This window comes from Rutidosis leptorrhynchoides, chromosome 11, assembly GCF_046630445.1.
Source record: "Rutidosis leptorrhynchoides isolate AG116_Rl617_1_P2 chromosome 11, CSIRO_AGI_Rlap_v1, whole genome shotgun sequence".
NCBI classification, from domain to species: Eukaryota; Viridiplantae; Streptophyta; class Magnoliopsida; order Asterales; family Asteraceae; genus Rutidosis; species Rutidosis leptorrhynchoides.
In genome coordinates, this window is record NC_092343.1 from 392,059,769 (window position 1) to 392,081,823 (window position 22,055).

The following is a 22,055-nucleotide window of genomic DNA, read 5'->3' on the forward strand; positions in this document are numbered from 1 at the left end:
TCAAAGTGACCAATCAGTCCATTCCTTGCCCACTCAACTAAACGTAAATATTACAAACAATCCCCCATCTTCTGTTCCAACTAGAACCATACATACCAGGAGCATGTCAAATATTTACAAACCTAAAACACCATTCAATCTTAATACTACTACTACACCTCTCTCTCCCATTCCCAAAACACCCACTGAAGCTCTCAAAGACCCCAATTGATTACTAGACATGACCGATGAATTTGCCGCTCTTATTAATAACAAGACATGGGAACTTATACCTAGGGAACCTAACATGCATGTAATACGGTCTATGTGGATTTTTAAACATAAATTTCGTTCTAACGGTTCTTTTGAGCGCTACAAAGCTCGTTTAGTTGGTGATGGCAGGTCACAACAGGTGGGAATTGATTGCATGGAAACATTTATTCCGGTTGTCAAACGGCTACTATTCGAGTGGTTTTGTCTCTAGCTCAATCCCACTCATGGAAAATACATCAACTCGATGTAAAGAACGCTTTCCTTCATGGCAACTTGGAAGAAACGGCGTACATACATCAACCGATGGGATTCCGGGACCCTACTTATCCCTATTATGTTTGTCGTTTAAAAAAATCTTTATACGGCCTCAAACAAGCCCCGCGCGCATGGTACCAATGATTCGCCAACAACATCTTCACCCTCGGTTTTAAACATAGTTTATGCGATCATTCATTGTTCGTTTATAAGAACGGTAAAGACGTGGCTTATATCCTCCTTTACGTGGATGATATAATTTTAGTTACTTCCTCAAATGATCTACGATGCACCATTATACAACATCTTGCTAAGGAATTTTCCATGAAAGATTTAAGGCCACTCAGTTCTTTTTTAGGCATCTCCGTAAATCACACGGAATCTGGTTTGTTTCTAAATCAATCTCAGTATGCAAAAGAGATCTTAGAACGTGATGGAATGAGCAATTGTAAACCATGTAGTACACCGCTAGAGACTAAGTCGAAACTCAACAGCAACATTGGAAATCCATACGCTGATCCTTCCTTTTATCGAAGTCTGGCAGGTGCACTACAATATCTAACGTTTACACGGCCCGACATTTCATACTCGGTGCAACAAATCTGCCTACATATGCATAATCCTCATGATACACACATGGCAGCGCTAAAGAGAATCCTAAGATATATACAGGGAACAATTGACTATGGTTTACATATGACAAAAACATCCACGACATCACTCATATCTTACACGGATGCCGACTGGGCTGGATGCCCCGACACACGCAAATCCACCTCAGGCTATTGCGTCTATTTAGGTGACAATTTGGTTTCTTGGTCCTCGAAACGTCCACCGACCATCTCTCGATCGAGCACAGAAGCCAAATACCGAGGTGTAGCTAATGTCGTCTCAGAATCGTGTTGGCTACGCAATTTAATGCTTGAGCTTCACCATCCTCTTAACAAAGCAACCATTGTTTATTGTGACAACGTCAGTGCCATATTTCTTGCGAGCAATCCTATTCAACATCAACGCACCAAGCACATCGAGCTTGACATACATTTCGTTCGGTAAAAGTTAGCTCGCGGTCAAGTGCGCATATTACACGTTCCATCACGTTACCAGATTGCGGATGTTTTTACTAAAGGGCTTCCACGAATTCTATTTGATGATTTTCGATCCAGTCTCAACGTCCATTTACCTTCCGATTCGACTGCGGGACCCTATTAGTCAGCAATATATATATTAGTCAAAGATTTGTACAGCTCATTATGTAACAAGCATATCTCGTAAATATTGGCATGTATTTCATTTAGTCAATAGATAGAATCATGTATAGGTGTATGAGATATCTTTCCCTAATTTATCTCATGGTTTATACAGTATATAAACGGATGCTCAGAATGAATAAAACATCGATCAATTCACATCTTTTACATACATCACCAAGTTTACGACCATATGCTTCCGGCTCTTTAATCCCCATGTACCTGATGAACCCAAATCGTTTACCAGACTTAGATATTTTGTGAGCAATGAAAGCATCCGCGATACATCCAAGTGGTTAAATAGTTTCCAAAGTGCCTTAACATTGAACTGAGGAGGAAAATTAGTAACGAATAAGGATGTCGAAATCTTTTAATCTTTACATAAAACATACGCGTTTAAACTAGTATCTATAATATACAAAAATTACATTACAACTAACAATAGGTTCATTTGATCCTACTACAAATATTTCCCATCCCTGTTTCTAACCACAATAACGACATTAGAAATGTGGAATAACAGGATAGGTTATTCGATCGACTCTGTTTCCGTCTCTTTCAATATCAATTTCACTTAGTATCTCATTTTTTGATAGTGCACGCCATTTGTCAATATACGCCATAGAATCCATATCTATGTCTGGAAGTTGGCGCGCTTGAAGTATATTCAAGATCGCTTTGGATTTACCAAGAATCTGAGCTGCAGTCCGAACGCTGTCTTGCCTTTTTTCTATTTCGTCATGATGGCACTTCATTTTTATTACACGTGATAAATTAGTGAAGCAAGCGAGGAATATATCCGCGATTAGTGATCTAACTCGCTCAAAGACATCCATATCTGTTGGCCAACTTGGTTGTGCATTGTAGTGTAGCAGTAACGTTTGACTGGTTCTGTACATGCAAATCGCTGCAATAAACTTGTGGAACGAATGATTCAGACTTGCATTAGAATTCTTATATTGTTTCACATGTTCAGCTGCTTCATCACCCAACCATTGAAGAATCTCTTTTGATCTTTTTCCTTTACGTGCCTTCTTCCGAAGATCAATTTGAAGCCACGTTCGATAAACGTCAACTTCTGCGCCTACACGTCGAGATGCTTTTCTTGATTTCACCAAATCTTCACATGGATTGAGATTTTCTTCAACGTGTCTTACAAAATAAATGCCTTCCGAAATGCTAAAAAGTAAATCCTTGACACAATCATTTGATATACTTGGGAGTGCAATAACAATGGCGGTTAATGTCACTACTACTAGGCTCCAAGAATTTTGGAATTCTCCAGGAATTAAAGGTAGGACTCGTTCGTCATCAAATTCTACTACCCCGATGAATCCTTTAGAGTCTTCTAGAAGTTTCATAAGATTTCTCGGGCTTTTCTTTTCAGACTCTTGAAGAAGTCTAGTTATAGAGTTGAGCACGTTTCTTACTACTCTTGTTGTAAGCTTTGCATCATCTTCTATTTGTAAAACATATCCTTTATATTCCTCCATCTCCACTCTCATATTGATTTCATAATCAGTTAGTTCGAAACTAATGCTCAAAACACTCCAAAGTTTTAGTGATAAAAGAATCAAAAATCAAATGTTTCGCAGTCTCACGGGACCTCTGTTGCAGTTTTCAAAACCGTATTGTTTCCTCAGTATTTCAAAACATAAAATAGGTTTTCTGATTAACATATTCTCATATTAATTATAGTAGTCCTCAAAGAACCAAGTATGCAATTAATTCAATTAAATACACAAAATTCAAGTAAGTTCCGTTAAATAATTTAACGGTCAGTTAACGAAGCTTAACGGAAATAGCAGGGTTGTTACAGTATCCAACCAGTGAATTTCACCAACCTCAACCAATTTTTCTAATTCATTAAGGATGGAGTACCCATGAATATTACGAATGGTAGGTTTATCAGTCTTTTCAGTTGGTACCTCTGAGACAGTAGGACACGGATTAAGGTGGTCATCTAGAGAATCTTGAGAGTCTGGAGCATTAGCTACCTCAGGGTCGTCATTAACCACGGGCTTGATGACTTGAGGGTCTTCATCCCGCACAGTGGCATCATGGTTAACATCGTCCAACACATGGACATCCTCATTTTGGATGGAATTGGTATCCGTGCTAGAATCATCATCACCTTCATTTGAAGGAAAATCTTCTATAATAGAAGCCAAATTCTTGTAAATAGACCTTGAAAGGTGTGTTCCGTATGTTCACCTGCTGATCCATATCAATATTACGCATTTGTAGAGTTGCAATGCAAATTCTCCCAATACCTTTAGGTATATTTGCATGACAGTCCATGAAACAAAAACTACCAACCTGTGATGCTACTTTTTTTGAACGAAATAGCATCCCATGCACACCTAGGAAGCCCTCGAATCTCAATCCAAACAAGCCTCTCATCAATAGCGTATTGGTTATATTTTTAATAGAAAATGATGTGGTTACTTGTCCCATATTGGTGGATGGAAGAAATAAGGAGTAAACTCCTTGGGTATAAATTGAAGTTATCTCACATAGGTGGGTGGAAGAAGTTGGAGGTGAAATCCTTGGTTATAAAAGGAGCTCATGGGATTCATTCCAACTTGCACCAATCAATACACTTTAAGTATTTGATTATTTCTTTTTTTCTTACCCTTGTTTGAGAGTGGTATTAGTTAAATACTTTGGAGAGTGTAGTTGTCTTAAGAGAGTTGTCTATGTCATTGTAACAATCTGTGATGTAGTGTATTTCTCTCTTTGAGGGCCCGTGGTTTTTCTCGTGTTTTGGAGTTTCCACGTTAAATTCTGGTGTTGTGGATTGTTCTTATTTCTTTACTATTTTTCATTGGACGTTTGTTAGGAATTATTGAGGCTGTAATTTCCCAACAACTGGTATCAAAGCGTCAGGTTTGACGGGGGTCTCGGTTATAGGAGTCGGAGTATGCTCTGTGGTTGCCACGGGAGAGGATAGTCCACATCAGAAACGAGTTCTATTGATCGTATAGGGTATCGGGTTAATATTCTTCTGATTCAGAGTAAGTGGTGTCAAGAATTTGTAGTGGACCGGGTGTTCGATTTTCCAATTTAACGGATCCTGTGCGCCACTCCACTACATCTGTCAGACAGTCGAAACGTGGGCAAAATCAAAGAAAGAGTTGTTCATAAGATACGGATACGACGTCGAAGTTCAGTCCAATGAGGTTTGATGTAAAGAAATTTGATGGGAGGATCAATTTTGGCTTGTGGCAAGTTCAAGTCAAGTATGTGTTGATTCAGTCCGGTTTACATAAGGCATTGAAAGGTAAACCCACCTTGGTTTCTGGCAGTGATTCTAGCAAGAAGTTCGATGAAGAAGAATGGGATGATATGGATTTGAGGGCGGAAAGTGCGATTCGTTTGTGTCTTGTAAAGAACGTGCTTGCAAATGTGCACGGGTTATCAACGGCTAAGGAACTTTGGGATAAATTGGAGCTGTTGTACCAGGGCAAGGGCATCTCAAATCGGTTGTGTCTTAAAGAAAAATTTCATACTTTGCATATGGATGGGGGTTCAAAGATTTCAGATCATCTGAGTAATCTTAATGGTATTGTTTCCGAACTTGAGGCTATTAAAGTTAAAGTGGAAGATGAAGATAAGCTTTGAGGCTGATATTATCCTTGGCATCATCCTGTGAGCACATGAAACCTATTTTGATGTATGGGGAGGAAACTTTAAAGTTTGAAGACATTACTAGCAAGCTCCTATCCGAGGAGAAAAGACTGGAAGGTAACGGGGTCTCGTCATCAGAAAGTACGATACTGTTGTGTTCGGATAGGCGGAAGAAAAACTCCGGAAAGAATCTGGTATGCTGGAGGTGCGGAAAGACTGGACATGTAAGAGTTAATTGTCCAGGTGGAGCTAATTTGGCAAATGGCTCCAAAGGCGCTAATGATGTCTCCGTTATTACGGAGAATGACGAATTCCTCTGAAGTCACGTTATCCTCATGGTGTGTCCGTGCCACCATGGAAAGGGATGTTTGTTAGCGGTTCTACAAATTGAACATGGACATTGGTTTGGCGTTGATGCAAGGTGTGGTGAAAACTGGTGTTGTAGCTGATGGAACTTTCGGGAAAGCCAAACAGGAAGTTGCACCATAACTTTTCAGCTGGTTATACAACATGTGCCGAGGTGAAATGCTTGGAATGTGATATTCTAAGTGTGATACTCTTTATGGTGGGGTATGATAATTCTTTTTAGAATTATGATTGTCTGTGAAGACAATGATTGTTGGGTCTTGACAATGTTCGACGAGGATGCAAGTTTTGTCTCTTGGGAGATAATGTAAACGACATGAAGATGAGGATCTTGAAGATGTCGTCGAGGAAGCATCTACGTCGGTTATCTTTGCAATATGGAAGTATGGTTATCTTTTTCTATCAAAAAGGTGGAGATTTGTTGGTTATATTTTTAATAGAAAATTATATGGTTACTTGTCCCATATTGGTGGATGGAAGAAATAAGGAGTAAACTCTTTGGTTAAAAAAGGAGCTCATGAGATTCATTCCAACTTGCACCAATCAATACACTTTAAGTATTTGATTATTTCTTTTTTTCTTAGCTTTGTTTGAGAGTGGAATTAGTTAAATACTTTGGATAGTGTAGTTGGCTTAAGAGAGTTGTCTATGTCATTGTAACAATTTGTGATATATTGTATTTCTCTCTATGGGGGCCCGTGATTTTTCTCCTATTTTGGAGTTTCCACATTAAATTCTTGTGTTGTGGATTGTTCTTATTTCTTTACTATTTTTCATTGGGCGTTTATTGGGAATTAGTGAGTCCATAATTTCCCAACATACCGTAATTTTGATTGGCGTACTTAACAGAAGAGAAAATAGCATTATTGGTTGAATTATTCAAAAAAGAAGAGCATGCTTACAGCAGGCGATGTTGCAACAGGTTTAGGGTGAACCTGCTTTTGAACCTTAGGACCCGATGATTTTTGTGTTGACTTGGTACGTTGGAAGCTTACAACAGAGACCAAAATGTGGTAGCTAGTTACCAGACCATACTATTAGTCAGCAATATATATATATATATTTGTCAAAGATTTGTACAACTCATTATGTAACAAGCATATCTCATAAATATTGGCATGTATTTCATTTGGTCAATAGATAGAATCATGTATAGGTGTATGAGATATCTTTCCCTAATTTATCTCATGGTTTGTACAGTATATAAACGGATGCTCAGAATGAATAAAACATCGATCAATTCATATCTTTTATGGTATCAGGCTTGAATCGGTCCTCTCCTCCACTCTAAAAACAACCAAAATTCTTTCTGCTTTTTTTTTCTTCTCTGATTCATACCTGTAGTGACCCGAACTTTTCCATGTTTATATATATTAATTGAGATTGATATTTACATGATTAAATGTTTCCAACATGTTAAGCAATCAAACTTGTTAAGGCTTGATTAATTGAAATATGTTTCATATAGACAATTGACCACCCAAGTTGACCGGTGATTCACGAACGTTAAAACTTGTAAAAACTATATGATGACATATATATGGATATATATATATATATATATATATATATATATATATATATATATATATATATATATATATAGTTAACATGATACTATGATAAGTAAACATATCATTAAGTATATTAACAATGAACTACATATGTAAAAACTAGACTACTAACTTAATGATTTTTAAACGAGACATATATGTAACGATTATCGTTGTAAAGACATTTAATGTATATATATCATATTAAGAGATATTCATACATGATAATATCATGATAATATAATAATTTAAAATCTCATTTGATATTATAAACATTGGGTTAACAACATTTAACAAGATCGTTAACCTAAAGGTTTAAAAACAACACTTACATGTAACGACTAACGATGACTTAACGACTCAGTTAAAATGTATATACATGTAGTGTTTTAATATGTATTTATACACTTTTGAAAGACTTCAATACACTTATCAAAATACTTCTACTTAACAAAAATGCTTACAATTACATCCTCGTTCAGTTTCATCAACAATTCTACTCGTATGCACCCGTATTCGTACTCGTACAATACACAGTTTTTAGATGTATGTACTATTGGTATATACACTCCAATGATCAGCTCTTAGCAGCCCATGAGAGTCACCTAACACATGTGGGAACCATCATTTGGCAACTAGCATGAAATATCTCATAAAATTACAAAAATATGAGTAATCATTCATGACTTATTTACATGAAAACAAAATTACATATCCTTTATATCTAATCCATACACCAACGACCAAAAATACCTACAAACACTTTCATTCTTCAATTTTCTTCATCTAATTGATCTCTCTCAAGTTCTATCTTCAAGTTCTAAGTGTTCTTCATATATTCTATAAGTTCTAGTTACATAAAATCAAGAATACTTTCAAGTTTGCTAGCTCACTTCCAATCTTGTAAGGTGATCATCCAACCTCAAGAAATCTTTGTTTCTTACAGTAGGTTATCATTCTAATACAAGGTAATAATCATATTCAAACTTTGGTTCAATTTCTATAACTATAACAATCTTATTTCAAGTGATGATCTTACTTGAACTTGTTTTCGTGTCATGATTCTGCTTCAAGAACTTCGAGCCATCCAAGGATCCGTTGAAGCTAGATCCATTTTTTTCTTTTCCAGTAGGTTTATCCAAGGAACTTAAGGTAGTAATGATGTTCATAACATCATTCGATTCATACATATAAAGCTATCTTATTCGAAGGTTTAAACTTGTAATCACTAGAACATAGTTTAGTTAATTCTAAACTTGTTCGCAAACAAAAGTTAATCCTTCTAACTTGACTTTTAAAATCAACTAAACACATGTTCTATATCTATATGTTATGCTAACTTAATGATTTAAAACCTGGAAACACGAAAAACACCGTAAAACCGGATTTACGCCGTCGTAGTAACACCGCGGGCTGTTTTGGGTTAGTTAATTAAAAACTATGATAAACTTTGATTTAAAAGTTATTATTCTGAGAAAATGATTTTCATTATGAACATGAAACTATATCCAAAAATTATGGTTAAACTCAAAGTGGAAGTATGTTTTCTAAAATGGTCATCTAGACGTCGTTCTTTCGACTGAAATGACTACCTTTACAAAAACGACTTGTAACTTATTTTTACGACTATAAACCTATACTTTTTCTGTTTAGATTCATAAAATAGAGTTCAATATGAAACCATAGCAATTTGATTCACTCAAAACGGATTTAAAATGAAGAAGTTATGGGTAAAACAAGATTGGATAATTTTTCTCATTTTAGCTACGTGAAAATTGGTAACAAATCTATTCCAACCATAACTTAATCAACTTGTATTATATATTATGTAATCTTGAGATACCATAGACACGTATACAATGTTTCTACCTATCATGTCGACACATCTATATATATTTCGGAACAACCATAGACACTCTATATGTGAATGTTGGAGTTAGCTATACAGGGTTGAGGTTGATTCCAAAATATATATAGTTTGAGTTGTGATCAATACTGAGATACGTATACACTGGGTCGTGGATTGATTCAAGATAATATTTATCGATTTATTTCTATACATCTAACTGTGGACAACTAGTTGTAGGTTACTAACGAGGACAGCTGACTTAATAAACTTAAAACATCAAAATATATTAAAAGTGTTGTAAATATATTTTGAACATACTTTAATATATATGTATATATTGTTATTGGTTCGTGAATCAACAGTGGCCAAGTCTTACTTCTCGACGAAGTAAAAATCTGTGAAGGTGAGTTATAGTCCCACTTTTAAAATCTAATATTTTTGGGATGAGAATACATGCAGGTTTTATAAATGATTTACAAAATAGACACAAGTACGTGAAACTAGATTCTATGGTTGAATTATCGAAATCGAATATGCCCCTTTTTATTAAGTCTGGTAATCTAAGAATTAGGGAACAGACACCCTAATTGACGCGAATCCTAAAGATAGATCTATTGGGCCTAACAAACCCCATCCAAAGTACCGGATGCTTTAGTACTTCGAAATTTATATCATATCCGAAGGGTGTCCCGGAATGATGGGGATATTCTTATATATGCATCTTGTTAATGTCGGTTACCAGGTGTTCACCATATGAATGATTTTTATCTCTATGTATGGGATGTGTATTGAAATATGAAATCTTGTGGTCTATTATTATGATTTAATATATATAGGTTAAACCTATAACTCACCAACATTTTTGTTGATGTTTTAAGCATGTTTATTCTCAGGTGATTATTAAGAGCTTCCGCTGTCGCATACTTAAATAAGGACGAGATTTGGAGTCCATGCTTGTATGATATTGTGTAAAAACTGCATTCAAGAAACTTATTTTGTTGTAACATATTTGTATTGTAAACCATTATGTAATGGTCGTGTGTAAACAGGATATTTTAGATTATCATTATTTGATAATCTACGTAAAGCTTTTTAAACCTTTATTGATGAAATAAAGGTTATGGTTTGTTTTAAAATGAATGCAGTCTTTGAAAAACGTCTCATATAGAGGTCAAAACCTCACAACGAAATCAATTAATATGGAACGTTTTTAATCAATAAGAACGGGACATTTCAGTTGGTATTCGAGCGTTGGTCTTAGAGAACCAGAATTTTGCATTAGTGTGTCTTATCGAGTTTGTTAGGATGCATTAGTGAGTCTGGACTTCGACCGTGTTTACTTGAAAAATGATTGCTTAACAAATTTTGTTGGAAACTATATATTTTTAACATGTGAATATTATGTGATATATTAATCTCTTAACGCGTTTGATATTATGTGATAGATGTCTACCTCTAGAACAAGTCCCATTGACTCACCTAATAATAATGAAGAGTCAAATGTAAATTGGAATGATTCGTGGACTGGTTCACAAGTTCCCGAAGAGGAACCGGAAGAAGAGTCGGAACCAGAAGAAGAATCGGAACCGGAAGAAGAATCGGAACCGGATGAAGAAATAGAACCGGTGGGGGAAATAATAAAACGGTTAAGTAAAAGAAAATCCTCAACCAACCGACCAAGGTTAATTATGGTCAATGGTGTTTCCGCTAAGGAAGCAAAATATTGGGAGGATTACCAATTCTCTGATGAATCGGATTCTGACGAGAATTCCGATGATGTTATAGAAATTACCCCAACTGAATTTAAAAAGGCAAAAGAAAATAATAAGGGAAAGGGCATAAAAATAGATAAATCTAATTCCAACCCCGATGAACTTTATATGTATCGTCAACCCCCGAAGTCCTTAAGTTGTAACAATGACCCGGGAACCTCTAAACCACCAGGTTTTTCTAAACCAATGTGGAAAATTACGGCTCGTATTAGGGGAACATCATATATCCCTAGAAACTTGACAAAACGAACCAAAACCGAAGAAGAAGAAACAAGCGAGTCGGAATAAGATAGTTGTATTTGTGTGGTGTAATATATGTAATATAGTGTGCTTATGCTTTATGATATATGTAAAAATTGCTTGTATTAATAAGTATTTTTTTTATGAATCTAACTCTTGTCTATTTTACAGTATAAAAACACAAAATGGATAGACAACCCAATATTTTAAGAGACCTACCCGGAGACATGATTGATGAAATCTTGTCTAGAGTCGGTCAGAATTCTTCGGCACAACTATTTAAGGCGAGATCAGTTTGTAAGACATTCGAAGAACGTTCCAAGAATGCCTTGGTTTATAAAAGGCTTTCGTTCGAAAGATGGGGGATATCACATTGGGAAATCCATAAGTTACGATGTGTTTACTTTGACGCATATATTGCGGGGAACCCAAATGCTATTTTACGCAATGGGTTAAGAAATTATTTTGACTCAATATATCCGAATATTGGACTTCGTGATTTAAAAAAGCGGCTAACATGCAACATAAAGAAGCATGTTATGCTTACAGATTAGTAATGTTCGCTTCTCACCAAAGTGAGAACAAGAACATCGGGCTACAACTATTAAACAAAACGTTCCCACAAGTGACGGAGTCGGTAATTGGGGTAAGAAATGAGGTTTTTAGATTGTTACGGGACTGTTGGACATTACGTAACCCTCGTCCCTTTGACGACGTTACAACACGCTGTCTTATTAACGGCCATAACGGTTATGTTCCACAGACCAAGGATGGGAAGTAATCCTAGTAAAACCAGAATGCATGACTTGTTTCTGGACGTATGAATTACGTGTCTTTATTGCCTTTGCTGAACGACTTGTGTACTAGCTAGAATTATCTTCACAACTATCTTGTATCAAAGTTATTGTGTGCTATATTTCATGCTTTATGTAAAATAAGCGGTATTGTAAGTTTGTAAAATATTGTATAAAAGTTTGAACGCGAAATATTATTATAATCAGTTTTTCATATAGAATTGTAGTAGTTGAATTGTATATTAGCTACTAAGTATGAACTTAACGGGTAGGTACTACCCGAATTTAAACTTATAAAACGCTAATATGAAGAAAAAGCTTTTATAAATGAGTTCATATTATGCTACGAAATACTATTAACTACTCTTAATATTCTGTATGATTAACTTGTTCCATTTGACTATTTTGAAGGAAATGGCACCGACTACTCGACACACCGTGAATATGAATGAAGAGGAATTCTGTACTTTTCTAGCTTCAAACATAGCCGCAGTACAGGCTGCGCTACATACCAACAATAACCTTGGATCTAGCAGTACAGGAAATCGTGTAGGATGCACCTACAAAGAATTCACTGCCTGCAAACCTTTGGAATTTGATGGAACCGAAGGACCGATCGGATTGAAACGGTGGACCGAGAAGGTCAAATCGGTGTTTGCCATAAGTAAGTGTACTGAAGAGGACAAAGTGAAGTACGCTACACATACCTTCACAGGTTCTGCGTTAACATGGTGGAATACCTATCTAGAGCAAGTGGGACAAGACGATGCGTACGCACTACCGTGGTCAGCATTCAAGCACTTGATGAACGAGAAGTACCGTCCCAGAACCGAGGTCAATAAGCTCAAGACAGAACTTAGAGGGTTACGAACCCAAGGATTTGATATTACCACGTACGAAAGACGATTCACAGAATTGTGCCTATTGTGTCCGGGAGCATTCGAAGATGAGGAAGAGAAGATCGACGCGTTTGTGAAAGGATTACCGGAAAGAATCCAAGAAGATATAAGTTCACACGAGCCCGCCTCCATACAACAGGCATGTAGAATGGCTCACAAACTAGTGAACCAGATTGAAGAAAGAATTAAAGAACAGACTGCTGAAGAGACCAATGTGAAGCAAGTCAAAAGAAAGTGGGAGGAAAACGGTGATAAGAATCACCAATACAACAACAACAACAATTACAACAATAATCGCAACAATTATCCCAGCAATCGCAACATCAATCGCAACTACAACAAACGGCCCAACAACAACAACAACAACAACAACAACAGCAGCAACTACAACAATCATCCCAACAACAATAATAACCGCAACAACAACAACAATCAGAAGCAGCTATGCCAAAGGTGTGAAAAGTATCACTCGGGGTTCTGCACCAAATTTTGCAACAAGTGTAAAAGAAATGGTCATAGCGCGGCGAAGTGTGAGGTCTACGGACCAGGGGTTAATAGAACGAAAGGAACAAATAGTGTCGGAACGAGTAATGGCGGAGCAAGTAGTGTCGGAGCAAGTTATGCCAATGTAGTTTGTTATAAATGTGGAAAACTGGGCCACATTATTAGAAATTGCCCGAACCAGGAGAACACGAATGGACAAGGCCACGGAAGAGTTTTCAATATTAATGCGGCAGAGGCACAGGAAGACCCGGAGCTTGTTACGGGTACGTTTCTTATTGACAATAAATCTACTTACGTTTTATTTGATTCGGGTGCGGATAGAAGCTATATGAGTAGAGATTTTTGTGCTAAATTAAGTTGTCCATTGACGCCTTTGGATAGTAAATTTTTACTCGAATTAGCAAATGGTAAATTAATTTCAGCAGATAATATATGTCAGAATCGAGAAATTAAACTGGTTAGCGAAACATTTAAGATTGACTTGATACCAGTAGAGTTAGGGAGTTTTGATGTGATAATCAGTATGGACTGGTTGAAAGAAGTGAAAGCAGAGATCGTTTGTTACAAAAATGCAATTCGCATTATACGAGAAAAAGGAAAACCCTTAATGGTGTACGGAGAAAAGGGCAACACGAAGCTACATCTTATTAGTAATTTGAAGGCACAAAAACTAATAAGAAAAGGTTGCTATGCTGTTCTAGCACACGTCGAGAAAGTACAAACTGAAGAAAAGAGCATCAATGATGTTCCCGTCGCAAAAGAATTTCTCGATGTATTTCCGAAAGAATTACCGGGATTACCCCCACATCGATCCGTTGAATTTCAAATAGATCTTGTACCAGGAGCTGCACCAATAGCTCGTGCTCCTTACAGACTCGCACCCAGCGAGATGAAAGAACTGCAAAGCCAATTACAAGAACTTTTAGAGCGTGGTTTCATTCGACCAAGCACATCACCGTGGGGAGCTCCTATTTTGTTTGTCAAGAAGAAAGATGGTACATTCAGGTTGTGTATTGAGTACCGAGAGTTGAACAAACTTACCATCAAGAACCGCTACCCACTACCGAGAATCGACGACTTATTTGATCAACTACAAGGCTCGTCTGTTTATTCAAAGATTGACTTACGTTCTGGGTATCATCAAATGCGGGTGAAAGAAGATGATATTCCAAAGACTGCTTTCAGAACATGTTACGGTCATTACGAGTTTATGGTCATGCCGTTTGGTTTAACTAATGCACCAGCTGTGTTCATGGACCTTATGAACCGAGTGTGTGGACCATACCTTGACAAGTTTGTCATTGTTTTCATTGATGACATACTTATTTACTCAAAGAATGACCAAGAACACGGTGAACATTTGAGAAAGGTGTTAGAAGTATTGAGGAAGGAAGAATTGTACGCTAAGTTTTCAAAGTGTGCATTTTGGTTGGAAGAAGTTCAATTCCTCGGTCACATAGTGAACAAAGAAGGTATTAAGGTGGATCCGGCAAAGATAGAAACTGTTGAAAAGTGGGAAACCCCGAAAACTCCGAAACACATACGCCAGTTTTTGGGACTAGCTGGTTACTACAGAAGGTTCATCCAAGACTTTTCCAGAATAGCAAAACCCTTGACTGCATTAACGCATAAAGGGAAGAAATTTGAATGGAATGATGAACAAGAGAAAGTGTTTCAGTTATTGAAGAAAAAGCTAACTACGGCACCTATATTGTCATTGCCTGAAGGGAATGATGATTTTGTAATTTATTGTGACGCATCAAAGCAAGGTCTCGGTTGTGTATTAATGCAACGAACGAAGGTGATTGCTTATGCGTCTAGACAATTGAAGATTCACGAACAAAATTATATGACGCATGATTTGGAATTAGGCGCGGTTGTTTTTGCATTAAAGACTTGGAGGCACTACTTATATGGGGTCAAAAGTATTATATATACTGACCACAAAAGTCTTCAACACATATTTAATCAGAAACAACTGAATATGAGGCAGCGTAGGTGGATTGAATTATTGAATGATTATGACTTTGAGATTCGTTACCACCCGGGGAAGGCAAATGTGGTAGCCGATGCCTTGAGCAGGAAGGACAGAGAACCCATTCGAGTAAAATCTATGAATATAATGATTCATAATAACCTTACTACTCAAATAAAGGAGGCGCAACAAGGAGTTTTAAAAGAGGGAAATTTAAAGGATGAAATACCCAAAGGATCGGAGAAGCATCTTAATATTCGGGAAGACGGAACCCGGTATAGGGCTGAAAGGATTTGGGTACCAAAATTTGGAGATATGAGAGAAATGGTACTTAGAGAAGCTCATAAAACCAGATACTCAATACATCCTGGAACGGGGAAGATGTACAAGGATCTCAAGAAACATTTTTGGTGGCCGGGTATGAAAGCGGATGTTGCTAAATACGTAGGAGAATGTTTGACGTGTTCTAAGGTCAAAGCTGAGCATCAGAAACCATCAGGTCTACTTCAACAACCCGAAATCCCAGAATGGAAATGGGAAAACATTACCATGGATTTCATCACTAAATTGCCAAGGACTGCAAGTGGTTTTGATACTATTTGGGTAATAGTTGATCGTCTCACCAAATCAGCACACTTCCTGCCAATAAGAGAAGATGACAAGATGGAGAAGTTAGCACGACTGTATTTGAAGGAAGTCGTCTCCAGACATGGAATACCAATCTCTATTATCTCTGATGCGGATGGCAGATTTATTTCAAGATTCTGGCAGACATTACAGCAAGCATTAGGAACTCGTCTAGACATGAGTACTGCCTATCATCCACAAACTGATGGGCAGAGCGAAAGGACGATACAAACGCTTGAAGACATGCTACGAGCATGTGTTATTGATTTCGGAAACAGTTGGGATCGACATCTACCGTTAGCAGAATTTTCCTACAACAACAGCTACCATTCAAGCATTGAGATGGCACCATTTGAAGCACTTTATGGTAGAAAGTGCAGGTCTCCGATTTGTTGGAGTGAAGTGGGGGATAGACAGATTACGGGTCCAGAGATTATACAAGAAACTACCGAGAAGATCATCCAAATTCAACAACGGTTGAAAATCGCCCAAAGTCGACAAAAGAGCTACGCTGACATTAAAAGAAAAGATATAGAATTTGAAATTGGAGAGATGGTCATGCTTAAAGTTGCACCTTGGAAAGGCGTTGTTCGATTTGGTAAACGAGGGAAATTAAATCCAAGGTATATTGGACTATTCAAGATTATTGATCGTGTCGGACCAGTAGCTTACCGACTTGAGTTACCTCAACAACTCGCGGCTGTATATAACACTTTCCATGTCTCGAATTTGAAGAAATGTTTTGCTAAAGAAGATCTCACTATTCCGTTAGATGAAATCCAAATCAACGAAATACTCCAATTCATCGAAGAACCCGTCAAAATAATGGATCGTGAGGTTAAAAGACTTAAGCAAAACAAGATACCAATTGTTAAGGTTCGATGGAATGCTCGTAGAGGACCCGAGTTCACCTGGGAGCGTGAAGATCAGATGAAGAAGAAATACCCGCATCTATTTCCAGAAGATTCGTCAACACCTTCAACAGCTTAAAATTTCGGGACGAAATTTATTTAACGGGTAGGTACTGTAGTGACCCGAACTTTTCCATGTTTATATATATTAATTGAGATTGATATTTACGTGATTAAATGTTTCCAACATGTTAAGCAATCAAACTTGTTAAGGCTTGATTAATTGAAATATGTTTCATATAGACACTTGACCACCCAAGTTGACCGGTGATTCATGAACGTTAAAACTTGTAAAAACTATATGATGACATATATATGGATATATATATATAGTTAACATGATACTATGATAAGTAAACATATCATTAAACATATTTAAAAACAAGACTACTAACTTAATGATTTTTAAACGAGACATATATGTAACGATTATAGTTGTAAAGACATTTAATGTATATATATCATATTAAGAGATATTCATACATGATAATATCATGATAATATAATAATTTAAAATCTCATTTGATATTATAAACATTGGGTTAACAACATTTAACAAGATCGTTAACCTAAAGGTTTAAAAACAACACTTACATGTAACGACTAACGATGACTTAACGACTCAGTTAAAATGTATATACATGTAGTGTTTTAATATGTATTTATACACTTTTGAAAGACTTCAATACACTTATCAAAATACTTCTACTTAACAAAAATGCTTACAATTACATCCTCGTTCAGTTTCATCAACAATTCTACTCGTATGCACCCGTATTCGTACTCGTACAATACACAGCTTTTAGATGTATGTACTATTGGTATATACACTCCAATGATCAGCTCTTAGCAGCCCATGTGAGTCACCTAACACATGTGGGAACCATCATTTGGCAACTAGCATGAAATATCTCATAAAATTACAAAAATATGAGTAATCATTCATGACTTATTTACATGAAAACAAAATTACATATCCTTTATATCTAATCCATACACCAACGACCAAAAACACCTAAAAACACTTTCATTCTTCAATTTTATTCATCTAATTGATCTCTCTCAAGTTCTATCTTCAAGTTCTAAGTGTTCTTCATATATTCTACAAGTTCTAGTTACATAAAATCAAGAATACTTTCAAGTTTGCTAGCTCACTTCCAATCTTGTAAGGTGATCATCCAACCTCAAGAAATCTTTGTTTCTTACAGTAGGTTATCATTCTAATACAAGGTAATAATCATATTCAAACTTTGGTTCAATTTCTATAACTATAACAATCTTATTTCAAGTGATGATCTTACTTGAACTTGTTTTCGTGTCATGATTCTGCTTCAAGAACTTCGAGCCATCCAAGGATCCGTTGAAGCTAGATCCATTTTTCTATTTTCCAGTAGGTTTATCCAAGGAACTTAAGGTAGTAATGATGTTCATAACATCATTCGATTCATACATATAAAGCTATCTTATTCGAAGGTTTAAACTTGTAATCACTAGAACATAGTTTAGTTAATTCTAAACTTGTTCGCAAACAAAAGTTAATCCTTCTAACTTGACATTTAAAATCAACTAAACACATGTTCTATATCTATATGATATTCTAACTTAATGATTTAAAACCTGGAAACACGAAAAACACCGTAAAACCGGATTTACGCCGTCGTAGTAACACCGCGGGCTGTTTTGGGTTAGTTAATTAAAAACTATGATAAACTTTGATTTAAAAGTTGTTATTCTGAGAAAATGATTTTCATTATGAACATGAAACTATATCCAAAAATTATGATTAACTCAAAGTGGAAGTATGTTTTCTAAAATGGTCATCTAGACGTCGTTCTTTCGACTGAAATGACTACCTTTACAAAAACGACTTGTAACTTATTTTTACGACTATAAACCTATACTTTTTCTGTTTAGATTCATAAAATAGAGTTCAATATGAAACCATAGCAATTTGATTCACTCAAAACGGATTTAAAATGAAGAAGTTATGGGTAAAACAAGATTGGATAATTTTTCTCATTTTAGCTACGTGAAAATTGGTAACAAATCTATTCCAACCATAACTTAATCAACTTGTATTATATATTATGTAATCTTGAGATACCATAGACACGTATACAATGTTTTGACCTATCATGTCGACACATCTATATATATTTCGGAACAACCATAGACACTCTATATGTGAATGTTGGAGTTAGCTATACAGGGTTGAGGTTGATTCCAAAATATATATAGTTTGAGTTGTGATCAATACTGAGATACGTATACACTGGGTCGTGGATTGATTCAAGATAATATTTATCGATTTATTTCTGTACATCTAACTGTGGACAACTAGTTGTAGGTTACTAACGAGGACAGCTGACTTAATAAACTTAAAACATCAAAATATATTAAAAGTGTTGTAAATATATTTTGAATATACTTTAATATATATGTATATATTGTTATAGGTTCGTGAATCAACAGTGGCCAAGTCTTACTTCTCGACGAAGTAAAAATCTGTGAAGGTGAGTTATAGTCCCACTTTTAAAATCTAATATTTTTGGGATGAGAATACATGCAGGTTTTATAAATGATTTATAAAATAGACACAAGTACGTGAAACTACATTCTATGGTTGAATTATCGAAATCGAATATGCCCCTTTTTATTAAGTCTGGTAATCTAAGAATTAGGGAACAGACACCCTAATTGACGCGAATCCTAAAGATAGATCTATTGGGCCTAACAAACCCCATCCAAAGTACCGGATGATTTAGTACTTCGAAATTTATATCATATCCGAAGGGTGTCCCGGAATGATGGGGATATTCTTATATATGCATCTTGTTAATGTCGGTTACCAGGTGTTCACCATATGAATGATTTTTATCTCTATGTATGAGATGTGTATTGAAATATGAAATCTTGTGGTCTATTATTATGATTTGATATATATAGGTTAAACCTATAACTCACCAACATTTTTGTTGACGTTTTAAGCATGTTTATTCTCAGGTGATTAGTAAGAGCTTCCGCTGTCACATACTTAAATAAGGACTAGATTTGGAGTACATGCTTGTATGATATTGTGTAAAAACTGCATTCAAGAAACTTATTTTGTTGTAACATATTTGTATTGTAAACCATTATGTAATGGTCGTGTGTAAACAGGATATTTTAGATTATCATTATTTGATAATCTACGTAAAGCTTTTTAAACCTTTATTGATGAAATAAAGGTTATGGTTTGTTTTAAAATGAATGCAGTCTTTGAAAAACGTCTCATATAGAGGTCAAAACCTCGCAACGAAATCAATTAATATGGAATGTTTGTAATCAATAAGAACGGGACATTTCAATACCCATGGCTGATCAAAACAAGCAACAAATTTCCCAACCCGTTAACCACATCACTCTTTCTGTCCCAATCAAACTAGAAGTAGAAACTAGTCAATACAACTCGTGGGCGGAACTATTCAAAATACACTGTCGTGCTCATGATTTAATTGAACATCTCAATTCTGATAAACCTGTTCAATCGGCTGGTTCCTCTAAAGACACACCCATCACACCCGAACTCTGGAACCGTCAAGATGTCATTGTTTTGCAATGGATCTATGCTACCATATCCAAGGATCTGCTCAACACCATTCTGGAAACCGACACGATAGCAAAGAAGGCGTGGGATCACCTTAAGAGCATCTTTCACGATAACCAACACTCTCGCGCTATTGCTCTCGAACACCAATTCACAAACATCAAGCTTGACAACTTTCCCAATGTTTTTGCCTATTGTCAAGAGGTAAAAATGCTTGCTGATCAAATGACTAACGTTGGTCTTACTGTTACCGAACAACGAATGGTGCTGCAAATGGTTGCCGGTTTAGGTGATAACTATGAAACAATAGGTACCTATATTTCTCAATCTGATCCTCTCCCAAAATTCTATGAAGCACGGTCCCGATTGATCTTGGAAGAAAGTCGAAAAAATCGCAATTCCCACACAGCAGCTAGCACCTCTGATAGCGCAGTCCACACCACAACTGGTACTCGTGACAATCGTGATTCTCTACGGTCGAATGACAAAGAGAACTCTTGTGGTAATTATCAGGGCACTCGTGGCAGAGGTGGCCGCTCTGGTGGACGTGGTGGTCGGTTCAATTCTCGTGGCCGAGGAAGAAACAGTAACCCCAATCCCTATTTCAGTTATGCTGGGCCTCGTCAACCTTGGACTTCTCCATCTCCATGGGCCTGGTAAAACAATTGGAATACTTTTCCACTATGCCCATATCCTACGGCTTCTTGGGCTAGGCCGAATACCCCGCCCAATAGCACCACTGCTGGATTACTAGGCCCTCGTCCAACCAGCTTGTACCCGTATGTAGTGACCCGAACTTTTCCATGTTTATATATATTAAATGAGATTGATATTTACATGATTAAATGTTTCCAACATGTTAAGCAATCAAACTTGTTAAGACTTGATTAATTGAAATATGTTTCATATAGACAATTGACCACCCAAGTTGACCGGTGATTCACGAACGTTAAAACTTGTAAAAACTATATGATGACATATATATGGTTATATATATAGTTAACATGATATTATGATATGTAAACATATCATTAAGTATATTAACAATGAACTACATATGTAAAAACAAGACTACTAACTTAATGATTTTGAAACGAGACATATATGTAACGATTATCGTTGTAACGACATTTAATGTATATATATCATATTAAGAGATATTCGTACATCATAATATCATGATAATATAATAATTTAAAATCTCTTTTGATATTATAAACATTGGGTTAACAACATTTAACAAGATCGTTAACCTAAAGGTTTCAAAACAACATTTACATGTAACGACTAACGATGACTTAACGACTCAGTTAAAATGTATATACATGTAGTGTTTTAATATGTATTCATACACTTTTGAAAGACTTCAAGACACTTATCAAAATACTTCTACTTAACAAAAATGCTTACAATTACATCCTCGTTCAGTTTCATCAACAATTCTACTCGTATGCACCCGTATTCGTACTCGTACAATACACAGCTTTTAGATGTATGTACTATTGGTATATACACTCCAATGATCAGCTCTTAGCAGCCCATGTGAGTCACCTAACACATGTGGGAACCATCATTTGGCAACTAGCATGAAA

The 22,055-nt window shown here is 36.1% G+C and overlaps 3 protein-coding genes across 3 annotated transcripts; 2 read left to right on the forward strand and 1 right to left on the reverse strand.

Annotated features, from left to right (window-relative positions):
• Positions 1 to 220: 220 nt before the first annotated feature.
• On the forward strand, positions 221 to 1,563 carry LOC139876066 (uncharacterized mitochondrial protein AtMg00810-like). The gene is made up of 2 exons (XM_071863365.1): positions 221 to 391; positions 721 to 1,563. The coding sequence occupies exons 1-2, from the start codon at positions 221 to 223 to the stop codon at positions 1,561 to 1,563; spliced, it is 1,014 nt and encodes a 337-aa protein (XP_071719466.1).
• A 697-nt stretch (positions 1,564 to 2,260) lies between these two features.
• On the reverse strand, positions 2,261 to 3,262 carry LOC139876067 (uncharacterized). Its single transcript, XM_071863366.1, has one exon. It carries the CDS (start codon positions 3,260 to 3,262, stop codon positions 2,261 to 2,263), a length of 1,002 nt encoding a protein of 333 aa, XP_071719467.1.
• A 16,967-nt stretch (positions 3,263 to 20,229) lies between these two features.
• Positions 20,230 to 21,123, forward strand: LOC139876068 (uncharacterized). Its single transcript, XM_071863367.1, has one exon. The coding sequence runs from the start codon at positions 20,230 to 20,232 to the stop codon at positions 21,121 to 21,123; it is 894 nt and encodes a 297-aa protein (XP_071719468.1).
• The last annotated feature ends 932 nt before the right edge of the window (positions 21,124 to 22,055 follow it).

Excerpts from the sequence above, each read along its gene's own strand:
- LOC139876066 (XM_071863365.1), top strand. The coding sequence starts at position 221 with ATGACCGATGAATTTGCCGCTCTTATTAATAACAAGACATGGGAACTT. Across the intron at positions 392-720 it reads GTGATGGCAGGTCACAACAG|AACGGTAAAGACGTGGCTTA; the intron begins GTGGGAATTGAT and ends TTCGTTTATAAG.
- LOC139876068 (XM_071863367.1), top strand. The coding sequence starts at position 20,230 with ATGGCTGATCAAAACAAGCAACAAATTTCCCAACCCGTTAACCACATC.
- LOC139876067 (XM_071863366.1), bottom strand. The coding sequence starts at position 3,262 with ATGAGAGTGGAGATGGAGGAATATAAAGGATATGTTTTACAAATAGAA.